The sequence below is a fragment of the Gordionus sp. m RMFG-2023 genome, chromosome 3 (genome assembly GCF_954871325.1).
Source record: "Gordionus sp. m RMFG-2023 chromosome 3, tfGorSpeb1-WG-v2, whole genome shotgun sequence".
Lineage (NCBI taxonomy): Eukaryota > Metazoa > Nematomorpha > Gordioida > Chordodea > Parachordodidae > Gordionus > Gordionus sp. m RMFG-2023.
Genome location: NC_088777.1, coordinates 22,342,936 through 22,367,748, shown reverse-complemented (window position 1 = coordinate 22,367,748; position 24,813 = coordinate 22,342,936). Strand labels below are relative to the sequence as shown.

Below are 24,813 nucleotides of genomic sequence, written 5' to 3'. Positions count from 1 at the left end.
TAAAATATCGGCCATAAATTTAATAAACTTTCAAAAATTAAGAACATGGAAGAAAGATTTTTTTATATAAGTAATTTCTCTTTATAATGTGCTAAAATGCAAAGGCTCACAATTAGATTTTTATTATTTTTTACATCATTTTCCGTGCTTTATAAACATTTTTGTCATTTTGTACCCTCTTTGAATTTGCGTTCGTTTATATTATTTTGCGCCATTTCGCGTGCTTTTAGTATCATTTTTGCATATTTTGTACTTTTTTGTCTTGATGTAAAATTGTTTCATTAATCGTGCTTTGCGCGTCACTTTACATATTTTATGTATTTTTCATATATTTTGCCCGGTATTATTCATCATATGTGGTTTAGTAATACTGTTAAAAATAAATAATGCAATCTAAACCGCTATGGATAAAGTTTCAAAATCTGGAAACAGTCATCCTAAAAATATAATTATAGACTTATGTTTTGGTTAATGATAGATACCACCAAGAACGTATAGCAATTTTCTAAATAACAACCTAATTTGCTAAATCCCGCCAAAATTTATTAAAATGAAAAGAAGACCCTCATGGAATCACGTAGTCGAGTCCGACCTCCTATATAAGACCCCCACCCCTCACCCAAGGACAAAACCACGAAGTTGGATTAAGAAAAATACATGATCTTTGCTGGGATTCGAACCCAGAACTTCAGATTGGTAAGCGACGCTCTTGCCAACTACGCCACATACGCTTTTCAAAAATCACGATTTTTATATAATATAAATAAATTTGGCAGTACCTATCCAAATGATAAATAAACAAAATACAAATTTGATAGGTACTACCTAAGGCAGTACCTATCATTAACCAATGTTTACATTAAATGCTTGCAATCTCTCGACGAATTATGTGAAAATATTGAAATAATTTCTGAACAAAATTCTAACTGAAGCAAACCTGCCATCAAGCACTGTTGATGAAAAATAATTTTTGACACTTTTTAAGGTGATAAATTAACGATGCCAGTTTGATCGCTTATATATGGAATCTTCCATTTCTAAATTTCATATCAAATATTCGCTTCTTCCTGGAAATTATCTAAATTTCTCAGATGTTTTTTTTTCTTGTTAAAGAGAAAATGTCCTTTTATAAGTAGAGGAACTAATGGGTAGAGTTGCCAAAATATATAGTTTAATATAAAATCAGGATGGTCTAAAATGGGTTTGAAATTATGCGAAGCATCTATAACCTTATTGGAACATTATCAACCATATTTAACCTTTTATATCATAGTTTGCATTCAGCTAGTATGCATCATGGAATACTTTAACATCCTCACAGTAAAATCTAACAAATATTTAATTTTTTCTCTATTAAAATTTGAAATAGATTAGGAAGGATTCTGTGGTAATAATATTTGCAGATTTGTAAGTGCTGCCTGATTGATAAAGAACTTCTCATAAATTTGAGTTATAAAAGTATCCAAGATGAAGATATTAGAGATTTATTCTAGTATTCTTCGACTAACCCTATATTAATATTGGAACCATGGGCTAGCCTTGTTGCGTGTCATGGTAGACAAATATAAAATTAAGGGAGCTCTGCTTTTAGCTCAACAATAACAAATAATTTATGAAATTCGTCTTTGACCTAATTTATTAAGTTCCAGTATAATGCTTTCAGCGATTCTCCTAATCTCAATCAAATCGATGTTTTTTTTGAAACATTTTATTTTAGTTTTGCAGTGAAAAAGTTTCAAATGATTTGACGGGAAAACATTTAATATTTTATCAATATCAATTTGTATATTAAAATTTTATAGTCAATAGCTCTAAATTGAAACTTAAAATTTTAAATAACTCCTAGAATAATCTTATATAACTTTTTCAATTATCCTCCTCCCCATGGCGAATTACTGGGTTCGCGCCTGGTAACCTGAACCGAACCTTTATAATTTTTCCTTATGGAACCTTAACCGAACTTATATATCAAAATGTCGACACTGTACAAAACTCATCAAGTGATATCTTAACATTTGATGGGGCTGCAATTTAAATGATAAAAATGAATGATATATAAAAAGTGAGTCAATTTAAACTTTACTCTCAAATAACTAAAAATCTTTAAAAAATCTAGAAAAATATATTATATGATCTTTAAATTTTATTTTCAAGATAGAGGAAAAATATTTAAATAACCTAAAAATAATAAATCACGTAAGGACTTTCGGCCCGACCCGTAAAATATATTTTAATACAAGTTGTCGGGTCCGGGTATTTATGAAGGAAAGACTTAATTTGCCTATTATCAGTCTTAAAATGTTTTATTAATAAATAGGATAAACATAGGAGGAAAACCATTTTTGAGAATAAGTAAAATATGTCTTTCTTAAATTAAATATTAAAACTTCGACTATAATTGAATGGAGGCGGAGAAGAGGGGAGGGGGGTTGATTCATTTTCCGAATGTTATCAGATCATTCTTTGTTGTTCGAACAAAACAAATATAATAGATGAAAAGGGCGAGAAAATTAAGGCATAGAAATGTGCATACTGTACAAATAATATTAAGCGCATGTGTTAGAAAATTTATAAATCTAATTATAAAAAATAAAATAATAACAAAGGCAAGCATGCATCACAGACCAACATATATCTGGCCATCTCATGTTGCCTAATCACTTCGGCCAGCCAGTAGTACAATAAATAACATATAATATATATTTTTATTCATTATATTCAATAAAATAACAAAGATAATAATCAGTAACAGAGATTATAATTTGATATGATAACAGAGGGAAAAAAATGGAGAAAGAAAAAGATTAAAAGATAGCAGATAGAAGGCAAAAAAGTTATTCTTGATTCCGGAGATAAACCAAGATATTTACTCTTATAATATTTTAAAATATTATATTTAAAATACGTTATATAATATTCATAAATTTTTTTATTTGGCTATAAAAAAATTATAGTTTGAGCACATCAGGCATAAAATTACGATGAACGAATCTGCTACTCTATTTATACATCATTCTAACGTACCTAAAGCAATCCAAAAAATTTGATGGGAGCAAATGTCAGCACAAAACTCCCCCCTTAGAAATATCCAGACTACGTTTATACATGTGGATAAATTAAAACTAGTTTAAAATTTGACGTGTATAAACCCGTGTCCTGGATCGACTTAATCTTAATTGCTTTAAAAACAGCTTTTAAACTAGGACATCCTATCTTGGTTTATTTTAAGTATTTGGTGGCTATTTATAGTATTAATTTTCTCGTTTTTTTGTATTTTTTTCTTTTGCTGTTTAGTAACAAGTCGAACTAAGATCACCTCACCCTAACAATTTATTTCATCGCGAATATCTGAATTTGATTATTAATTATGCATTATATTAATTTTTTGATAAAATAAACATAATAAAAAAAATCCGATATATTTAATAAATTTAACTATATATCGGGTGATAATTACATTTCCCCTGGAGGTAAACGATTCTTGAATTTGGGAATTACATTAAACAAAAAAGAAAGAATATTAGTTAATTTTTAATATCATGTTTTAAAATTAATTCTAAGGAAGCAGCAGGTCATGAACGTAGACATCAAACGATGGTATTTATGGTTAAAGGTACTAATAAAGATTTTAAGGTATTATATTTTTTCAAAAAAATGATTCTCGCATTTATACATTATGCGTCCAAACTAGATTTCGAAAATTTCAATAATAAATTAATTTTTTTAAAAAATTTTTTTTGACTTTGCCATAGATTAATTTGTAAATATATCAAAATATATTTTTAAAAAACATGTATTATAATATAATATATAATCGCAAAACGCAACTTTGGCTTACTCTCAATGATGGTAAATAAATACTCTCAATGATGGTAAATAAAATCAAGAATTTTCAAATAAGTGATATCAAATGGATCATTTTATTTTAAATCGATTATTTCGAGGGACCACTTCTTTGGATTTAGGTAAAATTTTATACATAAACTAAGATACACGTGACTAAAGCAGTGTTTTAATTTTAGCATCATAGAGGAGGTCCATTAAACCCTATTCCAAAGCTTAATTCTTGAAAAATAATGAGTTTCTCCCATTTATATAAAATTTTAAGTAAATTTTAATAAGATCAATCTAGAAAAAAAAATTAGAATGCCAAGTTTTCGCCTTCATCATAAAAATCTACAAAACACTAAAAAAAATTTCTTTTTAGCATAATATGTAATAAATTGTTCGAATATAAAATGTTTTTATAGAAAATCTGAATAACTCATTATTTTTAAAAGGATTTTAACTTTAGAATAGGGTTAAATGGGTCGATCCATTAAAAACACATTTTTTAAAATATAATTATATATTTACTTTATTTTGTTTAAAATTATTATTTTTAATTCTGTAGTTTTTGGTAAATCTTTATTGAATGGAATCAATAAGCGTAAATTTAAATTATTTTATATACTCTGACCATTGATATCTCCAAAAATGTATATGCTATGATGCTAAAATTTGAATACTGCTTTAGTTATATATCTTAGTTTGTATACAACACCCAAATCAGGGGTAAGGAAGATCGTGATCGATCTGACATGAAATAACCAAATAGTTATAAATGTATGATTTTAAAACAACAATTTCATTAAAAAATTATTTCCCTGAATAGATTTATAATACCCGCTAAAATCCTTGGATGTACCAATTAAACTGTATTGACCTGGTCCATCTAGATGGCTAAATAAGAGAAAAAAGCATGAAGATCGGTGTAAATTGTGCAAAAAAATATAACTTATATGTAAGAATAAATAATGAGATGTAGGTATTTATTTCATATAAAATGTTTAAAATTATTTCATCAAAAAATAATGTCTCCACTTCCCAGTGTTCGATTATAAAAAAAATCATAGAACAAAAAAATTTAAAATTTGTAGCATATTAATAAAGAAAAGGTAAAATTTATGTTTAACATATAACAAGTTGCTTTTTAAAATATGTTGGCAATGTGTTATTTTTTCAACTTTAAATAATTTTTTGAGCGCGTTTTTTTTTAATTTAAAAAATTGATTTTATCATAGATATATTTCAGCATGTTTAGAATACGTATATTATGAATTGTAGGTAATTTTACCGTTAAATTTTGAGTCATTGATAATTTATATAAAAACTCTATGCTAAAACCAATATAAATTATATTAAGTTCAAAAGTTCATGGCAAAATTGTTTCAAATTCATAGAGTAGATTTCTAAACATGCTGTACATTTCCGGTAAGATCATATTTTGAAATTTTAAAAAGACGTGCTCAAAAAATGATTTAAAGTTGAAAAAATAACACATTGCCGCTAACATATATCATTATCTTTATATAAAGACTCCCCAAATTCAAAACTTATTAATGTGTAAAATTTCTTATGGATCCGTCGAAATTTTCAACCAGATTAGGTTCAGGGAAAATTTTAAAAAGGGGTTCAGAGTGGGTTCTGTAGGCCGAACCCGAACCCATGCTCAGGGTTCGGTTCAGGTCCGAGTTCGATCCAGATTCATAATTTTTAAGAAAATACAAGTCAATATTATATTAAAAAAATATATTAGCAGATTTGAAAATAATTTATTAATAAAAATTTGGTAATTGATCTTCAAGTAATAATATTGAATTAATTTATATTTACATTTTTATAAGTCTCTTTCCCTTATTTAGTAGATCTATTAAAACAAATAGTTGACAAAGAAAATCTTAGATTATAATATTAAATAACTTAAACTCAAAGTAGTAATTCAAATTATGTACTAGTAATTTTAATTAAGATCATTTTAGTAATTATGAAATTAATAAATAATATTTATATATATAAATTTTATATAGATATACCTTTTATGTAAAAATTTGAATCTGAAATAGCTTAAAATTTTTATGCGCGCTCCAGGAAAATTGAAATAATTAATTTGTTATTTTTATATTAATTTTTTAAGGAATTAAATTGTTCAAATGGTATAAAAAAAATTCCTGAACCCCATCTGGGCCTGGGTTCTGGTAAAAATAGGTTCGGGTCCGGGATCATATTCGAAATATTTTTAGGTCCGGGTTCGGTTCAGATCCCTGTTTACATCTAGCGCGTCTATAGAATGTTTAATTAATCTGGGGAAGCATTTTTGGAAAGTACACCTTTACATCAATTTTGAATAGTTTATTGTTAAAAACAAATAATAATTTATTAAACTCAAATTTTCTGAAAAATATAATATTTCAGTATAAATTATTCATTTATTTAATTTTTAAATTCCTTTGATTAAAATTGTAAATGGCAAAATTACTTTGTATAATGTATAATAAAAAAAATTATATTAAATATGATTAGTTATATAACAATTTACAAAGTAATTTGCAATGTAACAAGTTACATAATTTTACCGATGTTAAAATTATATGGTTATAAATGTGCATATCTCGGAATTGGCATAAGATAGATGGTAAATTTTTAATGTATAACCATCTTAGAATGTTAATAAAGCTTAAAATAATTTATCAAAATGGAATGGGATAGGTTTCAGCAATTTTTACTGATCAGAAGCAAATTTTTGATCGGCAATTCTGAATCCTTATAATAATTTTAATTTATAACAAGTATTAATGTTATATCAATATTCCAAGATGTTTATGCATAAAAAATTAGCTACCAATCTGGTGCCACTCGTATATGCACATTTATAAATAGGTCATTTTACTATCGACACAGCCCTATTATTTATAAAATATCTGTAATTAATTACAATTATTTAACGAATAATCAACACTACAAGTGTTAATAAAATTATTTTTTTATTTCAAAAAATAAAATTTTGCAATTTAAGATCCTTATAATTAGTCCAAACTCTGAAAATCACTTATTATAAAATCCAGTATATAATATAAATGATATTCCATAAAATAGGAATAATATATTGATTTTTTATGTATAAATATCAAATAGAAATTGTTGTTAGTGTTACATAAGTATAGTATAATAAAAAAAATTAACATATATTTGCATATTTTATCACACAATTTTTATTTAATATAATATTTTATGAAAATATTTTAAATAGGTATATTATATCTAGTTTTATACTAATGTAAGCAAGTTGCTATTTAAATTCAATAAATGAGTAAATAGTGAAATTAACAGAGATGCACCGATATTTTTCCGACACCAGTCGATACTCAAAAATGTTAAATAACCTTCATGATGATTAAAAAAATTACTCACCATATGCTATGAATTTATTTAAAAAATTCATATCATAAACAGATAAGAGAGAAAAAGGGTGGTGTATTTCTTTATATTTAATTTTATAAATTAATTGATAATCCGTTTTATTACGTTACTTTTGAAATAGTTACCTTTACATCCTTACAAATTAACTATTTCCCAGGTATCGAAGCGTTAAGTATAACAGTTCCGAATTTAAAATTTTAAACGCATAGTTGCATTTTAGTCATTTTTGAATAAATCTATATGGTTCGTTCTGGGTTGAAAATTAACACTAGTTCATTTTGGTTTTTATAAGTTTTGGATTTTTTAAATTTATCATCCCAAATAATCTAGAAAAATTTTTTAAATAAAAAAAATAAGTTGAATATATTATAAAACATTAATAAAAAATAACAAGTTAAATCAGCATATTTGTCAATTTATTTTTTTAAATTCAATTAAAACGAATTAATGAAGTATATTTTTTTTAAATAAATATTTATTTTAAATTATACCAATCATATAAAATAAATAAATATAATTTAAAACCATTATCAAAGTGTTCATAATGGTTCGGTTAAGGTTCAAAAAATTATAATATTGGCTGTTTGATTCGACATTCTGGTTATGAGTAACTATTTACAACGAATGTTACCTTATAAATTATTTATATAACTCAGCCTTTTTTATTTATTTTTATAATTCACAATTTTTAATTGAAGGAATTTAAATGGAATAAATAAAGAAAAAATTGCATTTGAAAAATGTTTAGTAGCACCCGAAAAAAATACTGTCATGTCCACTTTATTAATTTTTTTAACAAATTTTAAAAATAATCATTCAAATTTTTTTTCAAAACCTTTATTATTATTATAAAATAGCAATGCATAATGAACAAAAAATATCATAAATGATTAACTCAATACAAAATCATCGCCTTGATATATGCTAAAATATCATATTTTTGCATAGCTATATTAAAATTGTTAGATCTACTTTTCCCTTTATAACTTATGTTATTTTTAGTGGCATTGAATTAATAAGAATCGGGTATATATTGGGATATCGATTTCCATATAAACTAATTTATTCTTCAGAGAATCCTTTATTCTCCATCTTTTCAAAACTTCCGTTTTTATAAACCCCAAGTTTTCAGTAGGAATCTGGATAATAACTTGGATGTATATTATGATCCCTGTAAAGTTTATGTACGTATATGACAAGGGGGTTTATTTTACTGTAAGATGCGATTTGGTGTCCGTCCTAATAATTGAATTGGTCATCGTTGGAAATATCTTGATATTTAATAAAATTTATATTATTTATAAAGAAAACATATCTGTTTGCATTCATGCAACCAATTATAGTATCTGGAAATTAATGATTCTTAAGCAAGCAAGATAGTCACCACAAAGGTAATAATTGTAAATAATGGCCATTATAGACGACCCGTACAGAACCAAAGCTATATCAAATATTAATTTGCTGTTGAATATTACTTTTTTTTCCAATCAACTTTAGTCCGATTTACGTATTTTAAAGCCCAATAATCTTTTCTTCTATTTGGATGTTATAGAAAAAATAGTTTCTCAGGCTATATAATATAGTTTAATTGTGATGTAAAGAAAATTTCAGATATTTTTTTCTCTTATGGAAGGAATATCCTATTAAAATGTAATCTTTATTGATATGGAAGCTTGTCTCTCAATTGCAGAAATTTCATCAAATCATATTTTCGAAGAGAAATGCCAATTTTTAAAAATATTTTTTTCTAAAATCCTTTTCCTTTTGAATTAGTAATACTTAGATGTTCTCTATTTTAAGTAAACTTAAAAATCCCTATATTTTTATATTTAAATAATCTCTACTGATAGATCGACTTATGGCTAATTGGTTTGCTAAATTTCTGCCAGTTTCCTCTCTTAAATGAATTAATTGTGAGTAGGGTTGGCAAATATAAATCAATTTGATTTAAATAAATATTTTTAATAAAATATTATTCATTAAATTTGATCAAAATACTTAATATAAGGAATGACAAAGACTTAGATTATTATAGAATTAAATAATTTTTATATGAAAAATACTAAATTCTACTAGTAATCATTACTTATTATATAAAAAAAGACTTGATTTAATTGTATAATTCTAATCTCAATGTAGCGAGAAATTATTTAATATTCTAAGGGCCGTGAACCCTCCTAAAAAAGGTTATGGTTCGGTAAAATATCTCGGAATTCGGTCCGGTTTGCAGTCGAGAAAAATAAAGACTCTGAAATTTAGTAAAAATAACAGAAACATCAGTTTTTTAGCATTTACCATAAAAAATTAATCATTATAATTTGAATAGTGTAATTTAGATCTATTCAAAAAAGAATTCGAATCGAATAGTGCATTATTCATTCGATTAGTTTATTCGTACGAATAATAAAATCTACTATTTGTATTCGATTCGAATTATTCGAATAATTGAAATGAATTTTCTTAATAAAATATATCATACTCAAATATATTGACAAATTTTTTGTTCCAAATTTGATTTCAAGCAGAAAATTTTTATAATAATCTGGTAATAAAAAATATGTAATCAAGTTATAAACAAAATTAAAATGTATATGTTTATAATTCTAAGCCAATTTTTAAGGCAGAGTTTTTCTTATATTTTCATTTTTTGATAACAGATTAGTTCCAACTAAGAAAAACCTTTCACAAGTAGTTGATGTTCTTTGTATAGATAGGTAATCCCTAGGTGTGAATGATACTTATTATAATGATTAATAAGAGGGGATGTTGTTTTGCCTTTATAATGCTCTTGCAATGATTGTAAGCAGCCTTTTTACATTCTTTATTGATTTGATATTGATCCCATATAATCGCTCTTTTTGTGAGGAAATTTTGTCAACTTCAACAGCAAGCATAATTATTTCATCAGAAGCATTCTCCGCTAACATAATTAGGCTACTAATAATAATTTATTATAAGATTTATTATATTTTTATATACCTTTGTATGTCTAATTTTTCAATATAATTTATTATGAGATTCAAAAAATAACTCAGATTCAAAAAATATGGCAAATAAAAATTTAAATATTGCTTTAATTTTCACTTCAGAGATTTTTCAAATTTGTGCTAGTCTAATTATAAACACCACCTGTCAGATTGGAAGGTCATCAAATAAAAATTACAAATGTTAGATTTATTAAAAGCAATTTATTAAATATTCCGAATAATTCATTTTATTCGAATCGAATAAGTAATTATTCGTATTCGGATAAAACAAATAATTTATTATTCGTATTCGTAATTATTCGAATATTCGTTTTTTTGAATAGGCCTAGTGTAATTCAATTTAAAAAATAATATTCTATTTGTTTTACAAATTTTTAAAAGAGAATTATCATAATATCTTCTAAAATCTAGATGTTAAAATTAAAAGATCTTTTTTATGCCTTGTGCATCGCAACTTTTCATGTACTCGACATTGGTATTTGAATTTATTTGTTTAAATGTAAACTTGTTTTCTTAACGATTCCTAAGTTTGGAATACACTCTATATGATAAAAATATTATAATGAAGCTATTGACTGTTTTATTATGAATTGAAAGATCCCAAGTGCAAACCATCATTCATTTTTTAATTATTTCATTGGAAAACATAATTTTATTAAACGAGTCAGATGCAGGTTGGAATTTACCATGATTGATAGATAAGAAAGAGATTGGTTGAAGATATAAAATTAGCCACATTCCATTGCCACCTTGCTTGTTAAATTTGAAATATATTTGGGGTTTAGAAGATAGGAAAAGAAATGTGATGGTGAAGGTATTATAATGTTGATTTTCAAGATGGTAGGTTTTAAACAACCATATAATAATTAAATAATATACTAATCTAATTTAGACATGATTAATTTTTTTAAATTTTATCTGATATCCAAACATTTTAAAAATAATTAGATAGCTTAATTGATTTGTGTAAAAATTTTTATAAATAATTATTTATCCTGGGAAAAAAGGTTATTTAACCATATTTATTATAATATAACTGAAGAACTAGCCTCTAATTAGAAAAATGAGAGGGAGAGTTTTAAATTTTTGGGGCATATTAAACAATTACCACAAAATTAATAATCAAGATTATCTTAATTAAGGGTATTAACGAATATCTTAAATTTTGCTAATGCATTAGGACACCCAATTGGGAAATAACAGTAATTAAAATTAAAAATAATAACAACATTATTTTATTAATCAAAAAAAATGAAATTTTAAAGTTTAACAGTAATATTTGGGATATTCATCGTTTTAGAAATGAATAATTTTCTTTAAGACTCACTGATATCGACTAGTTAAATTGTTTTAAAACAGTTTTCTAATATTGTCAAATTTTTGATTGAAAGTCGGATTTTCATTTGACAAAATATATTCGCTTTTCAATAATTTCTTAACCGGATCTCGTGAAGCATTAAATTTTTATACTAAGGTAAAAAAAATTATGATGTATGATATTTTTCAATCTAAATCTATACCTTCTCTAAAAATATTAGTATTTGGTTTAATCGTGATTTTTAAAATCACAAATTTTGCCAACCCTAATTGTGAGTGATCTTACGAATTTAAATAAGGGACTTCCAATATCTAGCCCATATTTTAAATTAAAAAATTTTCAAGCATTTTACCCAATATGATTTCCACAAATCTAAATTTTATTCTAAATATAAAATAAATTTAAGACATTTTTATTAAATTACAATAAAAATAAATGGCAAAATTTTATAAAAGTTGCATGGGACTTGGTTTTTTGATCAGGCCTGGCTATGTCTGCAAAAAAAAAATTTCAGGCCAATGAATAACCCATATTTAAAATTCAAAATTTTATAGCTCTATTTTAAATTTTATCCAATATGATTTCCATCACAAATTTAAATTTTGATATTTCTAATACATGTTCACATTGCAACAATTTTACCTCTTTTTCTCCTAAATTTTAATATTTTAAAAATTTATTAATAAAATATATTTAGTACCATACACACAAACTAAATAATTACCCTTCAACCCCGTCAGCTAGTATGCTTGCTTTTTTGGTACATTTTCATTATTAAATTAAGCTCTTTTTATATCTTTCGATACTATTAATATATATTTTTATTTAGTAATTTTATATAGTTGTTTTAATATTTTGTTTTATCATTTTTTAAAAAATTATACCAATATCAATATTGTTTAAATAAAAATTATATAATTAATATTTTAAATTTAATTATATTCAAGTTGGTGCATGCTTAAAACATACGCCTTTGAAATGGGAGGTTTGTGGTTCAACTCTCGTAGAGAGCAAAAAAATAACATTACACTATAATAGTCTCCTTAAATTTTAAATAGATTAGGAAGATACGAAAACAATCATCTTTTGATTATAGAGATTATATATATTAGATATTTAATTTATAAATATAACAAATAAATATCAATGAATAAATTTAATTTAAACAATATTTAAACTTATTTAATCAAAAATTTTTATTGGTATAATTTTTTAAAAAATGATAAAACATTAAAATATTAAAACAACTATATAAAAATATGTAAAAATATATAAAATTACTAAATAAATATATATTAATAGTATCAAAAGCTCTACTTAATTTAATAATGAAAATGTACCTAAAAAGCAAGAATTAATAGCTGATTTTTAAATATGGTAAAATGGCAATACACTAATATAAAAAATATGACTGACACTTATCAATCAATCTTTAAAACAATTTGAATATAATTAAAAATTTTGCAATGTACTAATAATAACTTACACATTATTTTATATTTTATAAGCATAAAATCATGAGGTTCGAACTGGTTCACTGGTTTGGTTCAGGTTCAGTTAGAAATTTTACAGCAGTTTAGGTTTGGTTTAGGTTCAATAAAAAATACCGGGTTTTAGGGGTTTAATGTTTAGTGATTTGTAGTAGTGATCTGCATCGGGCCTAATTTTTCAAGCCCGGCCCGACCCAAAATATTCTATAAAAAGTTTTGCCGGCCCGGCCCAAACTAGAAATTTATTTTACCAGCCCGGCCAAGCCCGAATTTATTTAAATATAGAAATTAATTTTTATAATTACCTAAAATAAAAGACATATATTATATAGCGTTAAGTTTCAATAAATTAAATCAAAAATTTTTATTTTACATAAAAAATTCAATATAAAATTAATAAATTTAGATATATTTAATAAAATTTTCAAGGTCCGAACCAACCCGAAATTTTTTTAAAAATATTAGGCCCAGCCTGGCTTGAACCCAATTATTTTAAATAAAATTAGGCCTGAGCCCAGTTCAAAGCCCGTTCAGGTTGGGCCAGACTCGGGCCGGGCCTAACTTTGCAGATCTCTAAAAAAATATGAAAAATTAAAATAATCAGGAGGTGATAAATATTTACCATTCATTTTGTAATAAATAGAATAAAACAGATAAAGATCATTAAATAATCAAATCATTGATGAATATTTAAATTCAGTATACCATAAAATAGAGAAAAACATAAATATTTTAAGTTTAAGATATAAATCCATCTAAGCATTTTTTTTAAGAACACAACAGGCTTGTCCAAGATACAATATGGTATCCGGTGGTGGGCTCAGGCTTAAAAAAATTTGAAATTCATGATAAAAATTAATAATTTATAAAGCAATCATCAACCCTCATATATTTTGGAAATTTAACTATCAACAAAATCAGAAAATGTTGGATTAAAAACTTTATTTTATATAAATGATGCCAGTGATGTAGCCTGAAGGGGGGTGAATTCCTCCTTAGCAATTGCAGTTTCTATTATCTAAATATTATTAATCTAAACCCCCATTCCCTCTGGTTAATGAAAGATATTACCAAGTCAACATATAGCAATTTTCTAAATAACAACCTAATTTGCTTAACATACAGAATCATGTGGTCGAGTCAAACCCCATATATATCATCCCCTCAAGGATGAAATTACTAAGTTGGATTAAGAAAAAACATGATTTTTTCTGGGATTCAAACCTAGAACATCAGTTTGGTAAGCAGTCCTCTTGTCAACTAGGCCACAGACACTCCAAAAGTCACAATTTTTCAAATATATATTGTAAATAAATTTGGTACCTATCCATATGAAAAATAAACAAAATACAAATTTGTTAGGCACTACCTTAAGGTAATATCTATCATTAACCACTCCCTCTCTCATTCCAAAATGAGTACAATATGTCATTAACAATATTATATTTATTAGTGTAAGACTATTAAAAATTATGGGAGAAAAGTGTAAAATTAAATTATCATTTTTTAGATAATTTACCCAATATGGTCTAACCCCCTCTAATGAAAAATATGATAAAAAGATACTCAATCACCACCCCCTTCTTACAAAAATCCTAGATATGTCATGAAAGATGCTAAACTATGTTATGTAGTTCTAGTCTGGTAATTCATTAAATATGTATTATAATTTTTATTTCTATATTCTATAAAATATAATGAAAAATGCATTAAAAATATATGTACCTAAAGTACATGTATTTATTTACAATCCCATATAATTATTATCCCCTATTTAATAAAATATAATATATTTAGAGATGTTAGAAAGAAAAAAATTCTATTAATTTAAATATTAATATTCATGTAATATAATATAATCTTAATACACATTATTTTATTATAAAAAAAATTTAAAAATAATAACTGTTTTGTTAATTTTTTGTATCTTAATTTTAAAATGAGTTGTTAACCATTTGTAAAATAAGCTATTGATTATTTGTTTAATATTCTTTGAAATAATTTTATCAAAATGTGTGAATTTAATGAATGAAATGGTCCATGCAGAAGCAGATTATATTGTGCAATGGTATGAATGATTGAATAGATTAACCAGGATGAATGGCAAAATATAAATTTTATTCTGCACTAAATTCAATATCCATGAACAAATTTTATAATCTTTATCTATTATTATAAAATTTTTTTATATGAATATGAAATATTTAACTTATTATATTCAATCATGTAAAAAAGGTGGGAAAGAAATATAACTTATATTTTTTAGGCCATATATCAAGACTATATTTTATTAATGTTATGAGCCTTGACTCAGGCCGTTAGCCAGAACCAGATCAGGTCAGCCTGGCAACTCATATAATGTAATAAAAATAATGGTTTCAATGAATCAATATTATTGGAAAAAGTATTTAGTGAATAAATTAAGTATGTAAAAAATGGTGACTAATTTATAGAAAATATCATAAATTGTTTGTAACATAATATACTTACTAAAATTTTTAAAAATGGCATGGAAAAATATCACGAATGAATGATAACTATAAATTTCATAGAAAATGGAATGTATAACGTTGAACGTTATTGATATTTTATGGTACATATGCTATGGGATTATGATATATAGTCCGGAAGCGACCGAATGATTCCGTTAATTGAACAAGTGTTTATATTTAAATATTTGTAAAATTATTTATCTTATTAAAATTTTTTAATATCGAATAAAATTAAAGTGGATCCTATTACATTTAATTTAATTTGGTCGTTATTTAGAATATACTTAAATATTTACAGGGTAAATTAATATAATAAAAGCAAAAAATTAAAAAGATTTAACCGTATGTTTTTTTATTTTTATATAATACTCAAAAAATAAATGACGGTCAAATATATAATGTATGACAAAACAGATTTAAAAAATGCATTTTAATTTTCGTTTTTTCTTTATGTATTCCGATTTTCTATATTCCTTTAAAATATATTTAAATATAAATTATATTTTTATAAATTTACCTTTAATGGTTGTCCTCGATAACCATTCTCCAAATATTGATGCATTTTATTATAATAACTTGAAAAGTCATAAGGAATAGTAAATTCATTAAGAATTGATGTTATATTATGAACGATTTCGTTTCTTGTATTTGGTCGGGGATTCATTGACCTATATTTGTTTATATGAGGCGATTAGGAGAGCAAAATTCTACTCGCACTTTAAAACTATCAATGAGGTGACTTTTATGGATGAATGCATTGTCTATAACAATAACTGCATCCCTTGGTATGATATTAATTAGTTCTATCATATATTATCGAAATAGAAGACTATTATAAGCTCCCTCGATGATGCGATGAAGTATGACACCTTCGATTCCCATAGTACATAATATACTTAAATTTTTACCATTAGATGGTGGGACTTTAACAGTTGGCATAACATTGTATGGTGCCCAGGCGTAAACAGGTGCAACATGTAAATTCATGCCTGTCTCGTCTAAGAAAAATATTTTTTTCTCTGGCTATATTCAATATTTTTATACAATAAGGGAGAATTGATATAATGAGAATTATTTGTAGCAGATATATTAGGTATTGAATTAGAATAAATAGGATCAGGATTTGATGTAAATGAATTTGTATTATTCGTGTTAGTATATAAAATTTGTCGTATATTAAACATTTGTGAATTAGAATAAACAGGATCAGGATTTGATGTAAATGAATTTGTATTATTTGTATTACTATATAAAATTTGTCATATATTAAACATTTGAAAAAAAATATTACTGTATTTTATATAAAAAAATTTAAGTAATATAAAAATTGTAAATGCAAAAAAATTACATTAAAATTTTACCATATGTATTTTTGTAGTGTTTGTTTTGTTATATATTAATGAATCGTCATTTATTTTTTAAGTATTATGTAAAAATAAAGGCACATAATGTTTCATTCTTTTAACTTTTTGTTTTTATTATAATATCTTACCCTGTATATAATTTATTTTAAAATTATTTATGTTGTAAAATAATTAATATTATATAGAGAGTAGTTAAAAGATGTTTTTAAATGGAACGAGATACAGATACATCGGATAAAAATGGATCAAGATAAAGATAAAATTTTTAAAATGATACAGAAACAATTTATCTTATATACAAGGTTCGCCTTTGTTCTCGAAAGAAACTCTTATTATGAAAACACCAAATACGTAAACAACATATTTATATTTTGTCCTCATTCAATTCAAAAACCATATAAAAAAATAATAAAAAAATGTCAATACCACCATTTTTTGAGAAAATTTTCATTTAAAACGAGCATTTATTTTTTAAAAAAATTTTAAACTTACAATTTATTCATTAAATGTTAACGGAAATAGATTTATTTGCTTAAAATAATTTTGTGCATCAATTGTATTGTTTTTAATCATTAATGGCCGTCATGACTAAGTAAAGATTTTATATATACCTTTAAAAAAGAATGTTTAATAAATATTTATATATTTTTTTTATAAATAAGTTTTTATATTTTATATTATAATATTTTTATTTTATTAGTCTAAATATTTTCAATATAAATTTATTGGAATTATTTGCTCATATAAGATAAAATGAATTTTGCATTCAAATATTATTTTTAAGATATAAAAGTAATAAGAGAAAGTATATCAATTGTATCTTAAAAGGTATCCAATAACAAATACCGAATCGAGATACATATTCTTTCTAGATAGGACATTTTTGTATCTCGATACTTGTATCTATATGCTATACCAACTTTGCTTATATATGAGCCCTTAATTTCATGAAGTTTTATAAAAATTAAAAGGAATAAAATATATTTGATTAGATATATTCTTCTTTATTACGTTGCTGAGAAACTTGTTTTTATAAAAACTTCCGTCATTATGAAATATTTAATAATATGTCATCAATACCATTTTTAAAATATATTTTAATAAACATTATGAATAAACGATAATAAAATGAATATAGGATTTTATAATTGAATATAAGTCAAATGGGTAAACAAATGAGCGATATTAAACACAGGGTTAATATTATATATTGTAGTGATTAGTTACCACCGAACACGGGGATAGACAGAATGAATCGTTAATCCAGATTATATGGTTTTGGAGATGGAGAAAAGTTTAAGAATGATTGCTGGAGATTATGAAATGCGATGAGGATGTTTATGATTGTATTATTATAATGTTATCATCATTAATATTATTAGTATAAATGGTTTCTTTGATTGCAATAAAGAATTACATGAAGTCCAAGTTATATATACATAAGCTACAGATTGGCGACGTTATGGGATTAACCTGATCAAATGAAATATATAAGTGAATCGTATTGAAGTATGAACTAATTTTTATATTTGATATTATGCTTAGTATTGTTAAAAAGCCCTGTTTGGGATTTTTAAAATGGCCCGATTACTATCAAAATAATATTATCTAAGCCTCGATATTTGGCAGATAAATCCCCAAAATGATTTCTGGTGGCAGTGCCAACTTATTACTAGACCCAATGGTTTTAAAACTTCTTTATAGTATCAAAAACTTTTAACTAGACTTAAAACAAAGTTTAAAAAATTATTATTTCTCATGTAATAAAATATAATGGCATTGCCGATTTTTTGTAAAGATTGAGAATATTTTTTAAATATTAAAAACTCAAAACCCGTATTAAAACGAACTAGTTTAATTTTCTACATATTTTGTTGAACGAGCCGATCCAGCAAGTTAACCTATAGGGCCTACCCAACAAGCCCATCCATAGGGTTGGATCAACAGGCCCAATGGATCGTGGGTCATAGTCGATTTTTCAACCCTTGTTCAGGGTTGGGCTGATTTTTACGGCTTCAACTCCGGTTCTGGTTCTAAAAAATCAATCATTTAACAATACTAATATCAGCAATAGTTACCATAAAGAATGAGTGGGGTTATGAATTGGCAACCATAGTTACCACCTTCTATATAGAAGTTCAGAAGATAATTAAAATCGATATTGTCCATCGAAGATACTCGGTAGTTGCCCAGAATATACAAGTTAGAAGAAGATAGTCCATCAATGAGGCCCATAGATAGGGACAAGTTGATGACTACACAATTAATAATAATAATAAGGAGGAGTACAAGTGGAAATTGGTGGGGGTGGTTACAATGACTTCATGGTAGTTCAAGCGATAAGGGATTATATAAGGACCGTTTAACGTTTAAATCCTTGTGAACTTTTCACGTGAGTACGATTGTGAAAATGGTGGATGCAAAATAGGTTAAGGTTACCCCGATGCCGTCCAAGCGATAATGGAACCCTTGAGGACCGTTAAAGTTTAACGCCATTAGGACCATACAAGGTTTGCGACTGCACGAGGATGTATTGAATTGAATAAATAAAGTGTGGGAGAGATGTAGTGATTAGCTACCGAAAACGGGGATAAACAGACATGAATCATAAATCCACATTATATGGTTATGGACATGGAGGAAAGTTCGAGAATGAATACTGGATAAATGGGATGAGGATGTTTATGATTGTATTATTATAATTTTGTTATCGTATTAATTATAATTAATATTATTTACAAAAATGGTTTATTTGATTGCAATAAAGGATTACATGAAGTCCAAGTTATATATATATATATATATGCTACAGTTATATATTGGAATTCACATAAAATATAAATAAATTCACTCAAGAATTTAATTTGGCTATTTTTATAATATATTTTTAAATTAAAAAAGCTTTCTTTTCACTTTTTACCCATGTTTAAAATGTTAAAAAGTTGTCTCAACCCCTTCCCTCCCCTCCCCTGCATAACCTGAACCTAGATTTTTCAACAATATCCCTATCTCTTTATTTCTCAGAAACAATAGAAATGTATATCATCCAATAAAATATTTTGTAATTTTTTATACCATAACTTCAAATTTATTTATATTTATTGAAATACGAAAAGAAGTCAGAAGGGGGATGATCAAAATCTTCAAATGAATTAGAGTGCTATTGATATTATATCAGGAAGTTAATAAGGGAAAAATCTAGGTTTCAAAATACTCGCTAAAATTTACTTTTAATTGAATAAAACACATTTTTTACATTTTCAAAATTTATATTGGGGGATGTGTAAGGAGGAGGAGGGTAAATTTGTTTGGATGAAAGAACTTAGCCTAAAAAGCCCCCTCCGTAATTAAGATCATGAGTGAGAGAGAGACCAGAGGAACTGAATTATACTGATTCTACACCCTGGCTTTTCTATTCAATATCACATTGAGGAAGTGGATTTGTTTAATATGTCGCGATTTTATTAAATGCAGAGTTGGGCATATTTCAGAAAATTGAATCCAGTTACCGATACAGATTCTTTTTAAAATTTTGTATTTAAGATATAAGATATTAGACACTTAGCAAAAATTTTAATAAGATATAAGATACTTTTTTAAAAATAATATTAAAAAAATAACAAGTAAAAGATGAGGATATGAGAAAACTATAAAATTAAATTTACTCTACATCATATTTACAAATTTCATTTGTTCAACTATAGATAATGGATGCATTCCTTTAGCAACAAACTAAGTTAATATATATTTTTAAAATTTTCCTGAGATGTTGTTTTTATTATGTTGATTTAAATTAAAATTTTAAATTAAAAAAATACTTACATTCTTTTTATACAACCTTCAAGCTAAAATTATTTTTTCATTTTTATTATATCAATTTATTTTGTAAATAATTTTATATTAATATATTCAAATTAATTAATCATTTTGTCATATATATATATACCTTAAAATTTGTTATATTTTTTTTAGTTGTTAACTTTTATTATTTAAATTGAAATAAAGAGATTTTTATTTTTTTAAATGATTGCTGTTCGACACTTGTTATAGAGAAAGGTGTATCAATGTCAAACGTGTAAGCAAACCATGGGACAACTCAATATACCCTACCATTCTAAATCTTACAGACTTCAGATGCTCCAAGCTCCATTGGTTAAGCCTATAAATTACTTCAAAACTCTAGTTTTTTGAGTTAATAATCTTGCAATTTTAAAATTTCTCTCTGTTTTTTCTGTTTGTGTAATACTTAATGGTTCATGTAATTTTTATATGATTCTAGATGACGTTTCTATCAGTGAAACAAAAAAATAAAATATTTTTGATTATAGATTTTTTTACTAATGATCTTTTATTTTTAATATATTTTATCCCTCTCCCCCCTATAAAAATGAAATATTTTTTTCTGTTTGTGTAATACTTTATGAATCATGGTGAAACAAAATATCTTAAAGTATTTTTTAACTATTATTCTTTTATTTTTAATATATTTTATCACCCCCCCCCCCCCCCCCCCTAAAAAATAAATAAAAATTTTTTAATTTATTTATTAAATTTTTTACTACATTGATAATATAAATTCTTTAAATTTAAAAAACAACTATTTTTATGTTTTTAATTTATAAATAATAATTTTGATCCACAGTACTTGATTATTTTTATATATTTTAAATTATTCAAAAAACTTGCCTAGTTTGTTATATTTAAAAAAAAACTGCTTTGTCAATTTCATTATCAAGAAACAATCATTAACTTATTCCTCTTCCAACAAATGTCACAGCCTTTGATGACATCGACATAAATAATAAAAAAAGAACTAAAAAGATTTTGTCCAACTTGATTCATTGAAAGACAAGAGTCAGTACTTTTTATTGAATTATATGAAGTTATATTTGCAGCGCTTGAATTCTATATATGAAGCAAGGAAAAATATTTAGCAAAAGCTGAGAATCAGGCTATTATTAAGCCACAATTTTTAATATAAATTTAAATGTGTTCATTTATTAATTAATTTTACATATTATTTTAGCAAAATACTACAAGAAATTTGTTTGGATTTCAAGGAGGTTATGAAATGAGGAAAGGATATTGTTGAAATACAGAATATTCATGAAATATATACAAAAAAGTAAAGGAGATCACTAATATGTTTGGGTTTGAAATTTTTAAATCTTGAGAGTAAAATCCAATTTCTCAAATATTGATGCATCTACGATATATAAAATAAATATTTCTATTGACCATATTGATATATTTTTTTCTCAATTAAAGAAAAGATTTATTAATCATAATTTTATTTTCTTTTGCTGGTTGAGTATAAATTGTTGTTGCACTTTAAACACGAGAGGATTTTAGTAGGCTCATATGATAAATTACTTTGTGATGTCAAATTTTTATAATAAAATCTTGTTAGAATAGAATATATTTTGCAACCAAAAAATGCTTTCGAGGCTCTTTCCAAGTCCGGTTGCACTTTAGATTCCCTACCATCAAAACATTATTTATTTTAGTTACCTTGCCTTTTAGTACCTGCATTATTGAAAGTTTTTTTTAACTTTAGAAAGGTTATAAATCTATTTAAGAAATAGCATTGGTAAAAAGGGTTCAAATGGATTCGTTCCATTAAATATTTATAGGGAGATTATTCTGGATATAAATTTAATTATAGATGAATTAGCAAAGTCTCAGAGAAAGTAGATCCCTCTATCAAAAAATAGTAATATGATTATTATTTTTTATAAATAATCTATATTTATCAACATATAAATTATTCTTAAAATTTAGTACTTAAATCGAAAATAGTATAATTGGAGTGACTTAAAAGAATTTTCCATATAACATTCTTAATTTATATTTGCAATAGAATACTCCTTGTGTGGCTTATTGTTTTCACTTTCCGATTTTTTAATTACAATTTCAATAACTGTAGTAATACCAACTACTAATTATAAACAATACGACCACTGATTTATATTTCAATTTATTTTTGATATCAAATTTTTATTTTTATTTTTCGAATGTTCGATTCTATTTCTAATATACAATATACATAAATAATCATTTATTAATTTATTACATTTCCTTCAAACAATTTAAAGTTAGATTTCTTCAATAAACCTCTTTGTAGGTTTACGGTTTCTTGATGAGCAACGTAATGTGGTATTTGTATTTGTGTTTGTATTTGCTTCATTCACTGGCACAACCATTTCTGTAACTTCCAAAGAACTTTCATGATTTGGGATAACTAAACGATTTCTTAACTGATCTGCATGCTTCCGTAATGTTTTCCCGGAAGATTCAACAATATAAGAATAAAGTCCTATTCTTTCTTTAATTACTCCCTCTCTCCAACCATTGGTATTTTCATTATTTAACCATATAGGTTGTGAGATTTCAAATTCTCTTTCCTTTGAATGTAAATCATGATGAAGGCTTTGTTTATCATTAGCCCTTACTATTTCGTGTTCGGCATTTGGTCGGATCCAATCCAGACTTGTTTTCAATTGCCTCCCAAACATAATTTTAGCAGGAGATCTCCCTGTGGAACTATGCTCTCCCAATTGGTAGGTTGTTAAAACCTGTGTCATAGCTTCTTCGGGATCGCTAATTGAATCTCTCGTTGCATAATACCGACCTTTCAAAGTTCGTACTGTACGTTCAGCTAATCCGTTAGTTTTTGGATGATAGGGTGCTGAACGTATATGACGTATGTTATTTAAATCACAATACCTACGGAATTCCCCAGATTAGAATTGTGGTCCATTGTCTGACACAATGTACTTGGGTATTCCAAACCTAGCAAACCATTTTTTTAGTCGTTTTATCATAGCATCAGCAGAGGTATTTTGCATTAGATCAACTTCTAACCATTTGGAATAGGAATCGACACCTATTAGCCAGTATCGCGAATCTACTGGTCCAGCAAAATCAATATGGATTCGCTCCCAAGGTTCCTTTCCAACAGTCCAAGAATATAGAGGTACTTCTTGAATACTAGGTCTATTTTTCTGGCATCCAGAACATATTTTGATAAAATTTTCTATATCAACATCACATCTGGGCCACCAGCAATACAATCTAAAAATAGATTTCATTACATTTTCCCCAGGATGTCCCCGGTGAATCATCCCTAACACTTCATTTCTTAATTTATTAGGAATAACCAATCTCCCATTCCATTCTATAATATCACGATCGACAGAAAGCTCTTCCCGTCGATTATAAAAATTAACTATTTCTTTATCTTTATAACGATCAAAGTTTCGCCAACTTTGCTGAATATGTATGGCTACTTTTTTTAATATTAAATCTTGCTTCGACTCTTTTCGTAGAATATTTTCTGACAATTGCATATCATCCAAATTAATACTTCGAATATCCAAAGCATGTTTAGAATCTTGATACTCTTCCGAAATTTCTTGGTGTTTATTAATCAAATCTCGAATTCTAGAATCTAGTGTTATGCAACATTTTTCTTTTTCAATATTGTTGACCAAATTGCGTACTTGTTTAATCATAACCTGACGAGGCATTTCTAAATTGAATGCTATAATCCATGGTAATCCGAAAAGAGGCACCCCAGTTGTATTCATTATTACCACTGGTAGAGTCCTTGTCTGTGATCCAATCCTAACATTGACTTGGGTCTCGCCCTTGACGTCTAACGGATGATCACCATATGCAGTCAATGGACTGCTTGGCCTAATTTTTGGTCGCCCAATACTTGTCCATATATCAATTCCTATCAATGACGCTTGTGCACCAGTGTCAAAATCAAATTCAACATCTAACCCATTTATCTCTGCAGTTAGTTTTGCTCGATTCTCTCGATTTTGTCGAATCTTCCAAATATTATGAATAGAATCACTTGATGACACTCTTATATAATTTAAATTCTTTGATTTACAGCAAACTGCAAAATGACCA

General features: G+C 25.7%; 2 protein-coding genes across 2 annotated transcripts in view; one reads left to right on the top strand and one right to left on the bottom strand.

Moving 5' to 3' along the window:
* The window catches only part of LOC135925658 (GPALPP motifs-containing protein 1-like), a 46,801-nt gene extending 44,018 nt beyond the window's left edge, over positions 1–2,783 (top strand). Inside the window, exons 6-7 of the mRNA XM_065461071.1 lie at positions 2,607–2,676; positions 2,736–2,783. Of these exons, the coding sequence (XP_065317143.1) occupies positions 2,607–2,657 (51 nt within the window). The 3' untranslated portion in view covers positions 2,658–2,676; positions 2,736–2,783. The remainder of the gene's footprint in view (positions 1–2,606; positions 2,677–2,735) is intronic.
* Positions 1–15,582, bottom strand: part of LOC135925657 (GATA zinc finger domain-containing protein 14-like) — a 45,583-nt gene extending 30,001 nt beyond the window's left edge. Inside the window, exon 1 of the mRNA XM_065461068.1 lies at positions 15,525–15,582. The gene's annotated coding sequence lies outside the window, so the exon portion shown is untranslated. The remainder of the gene's footprint in view (positions 1–15,524) is intronic.
* Positions 15,583–24,813: the final 9,231 nt, after the last annotated feature.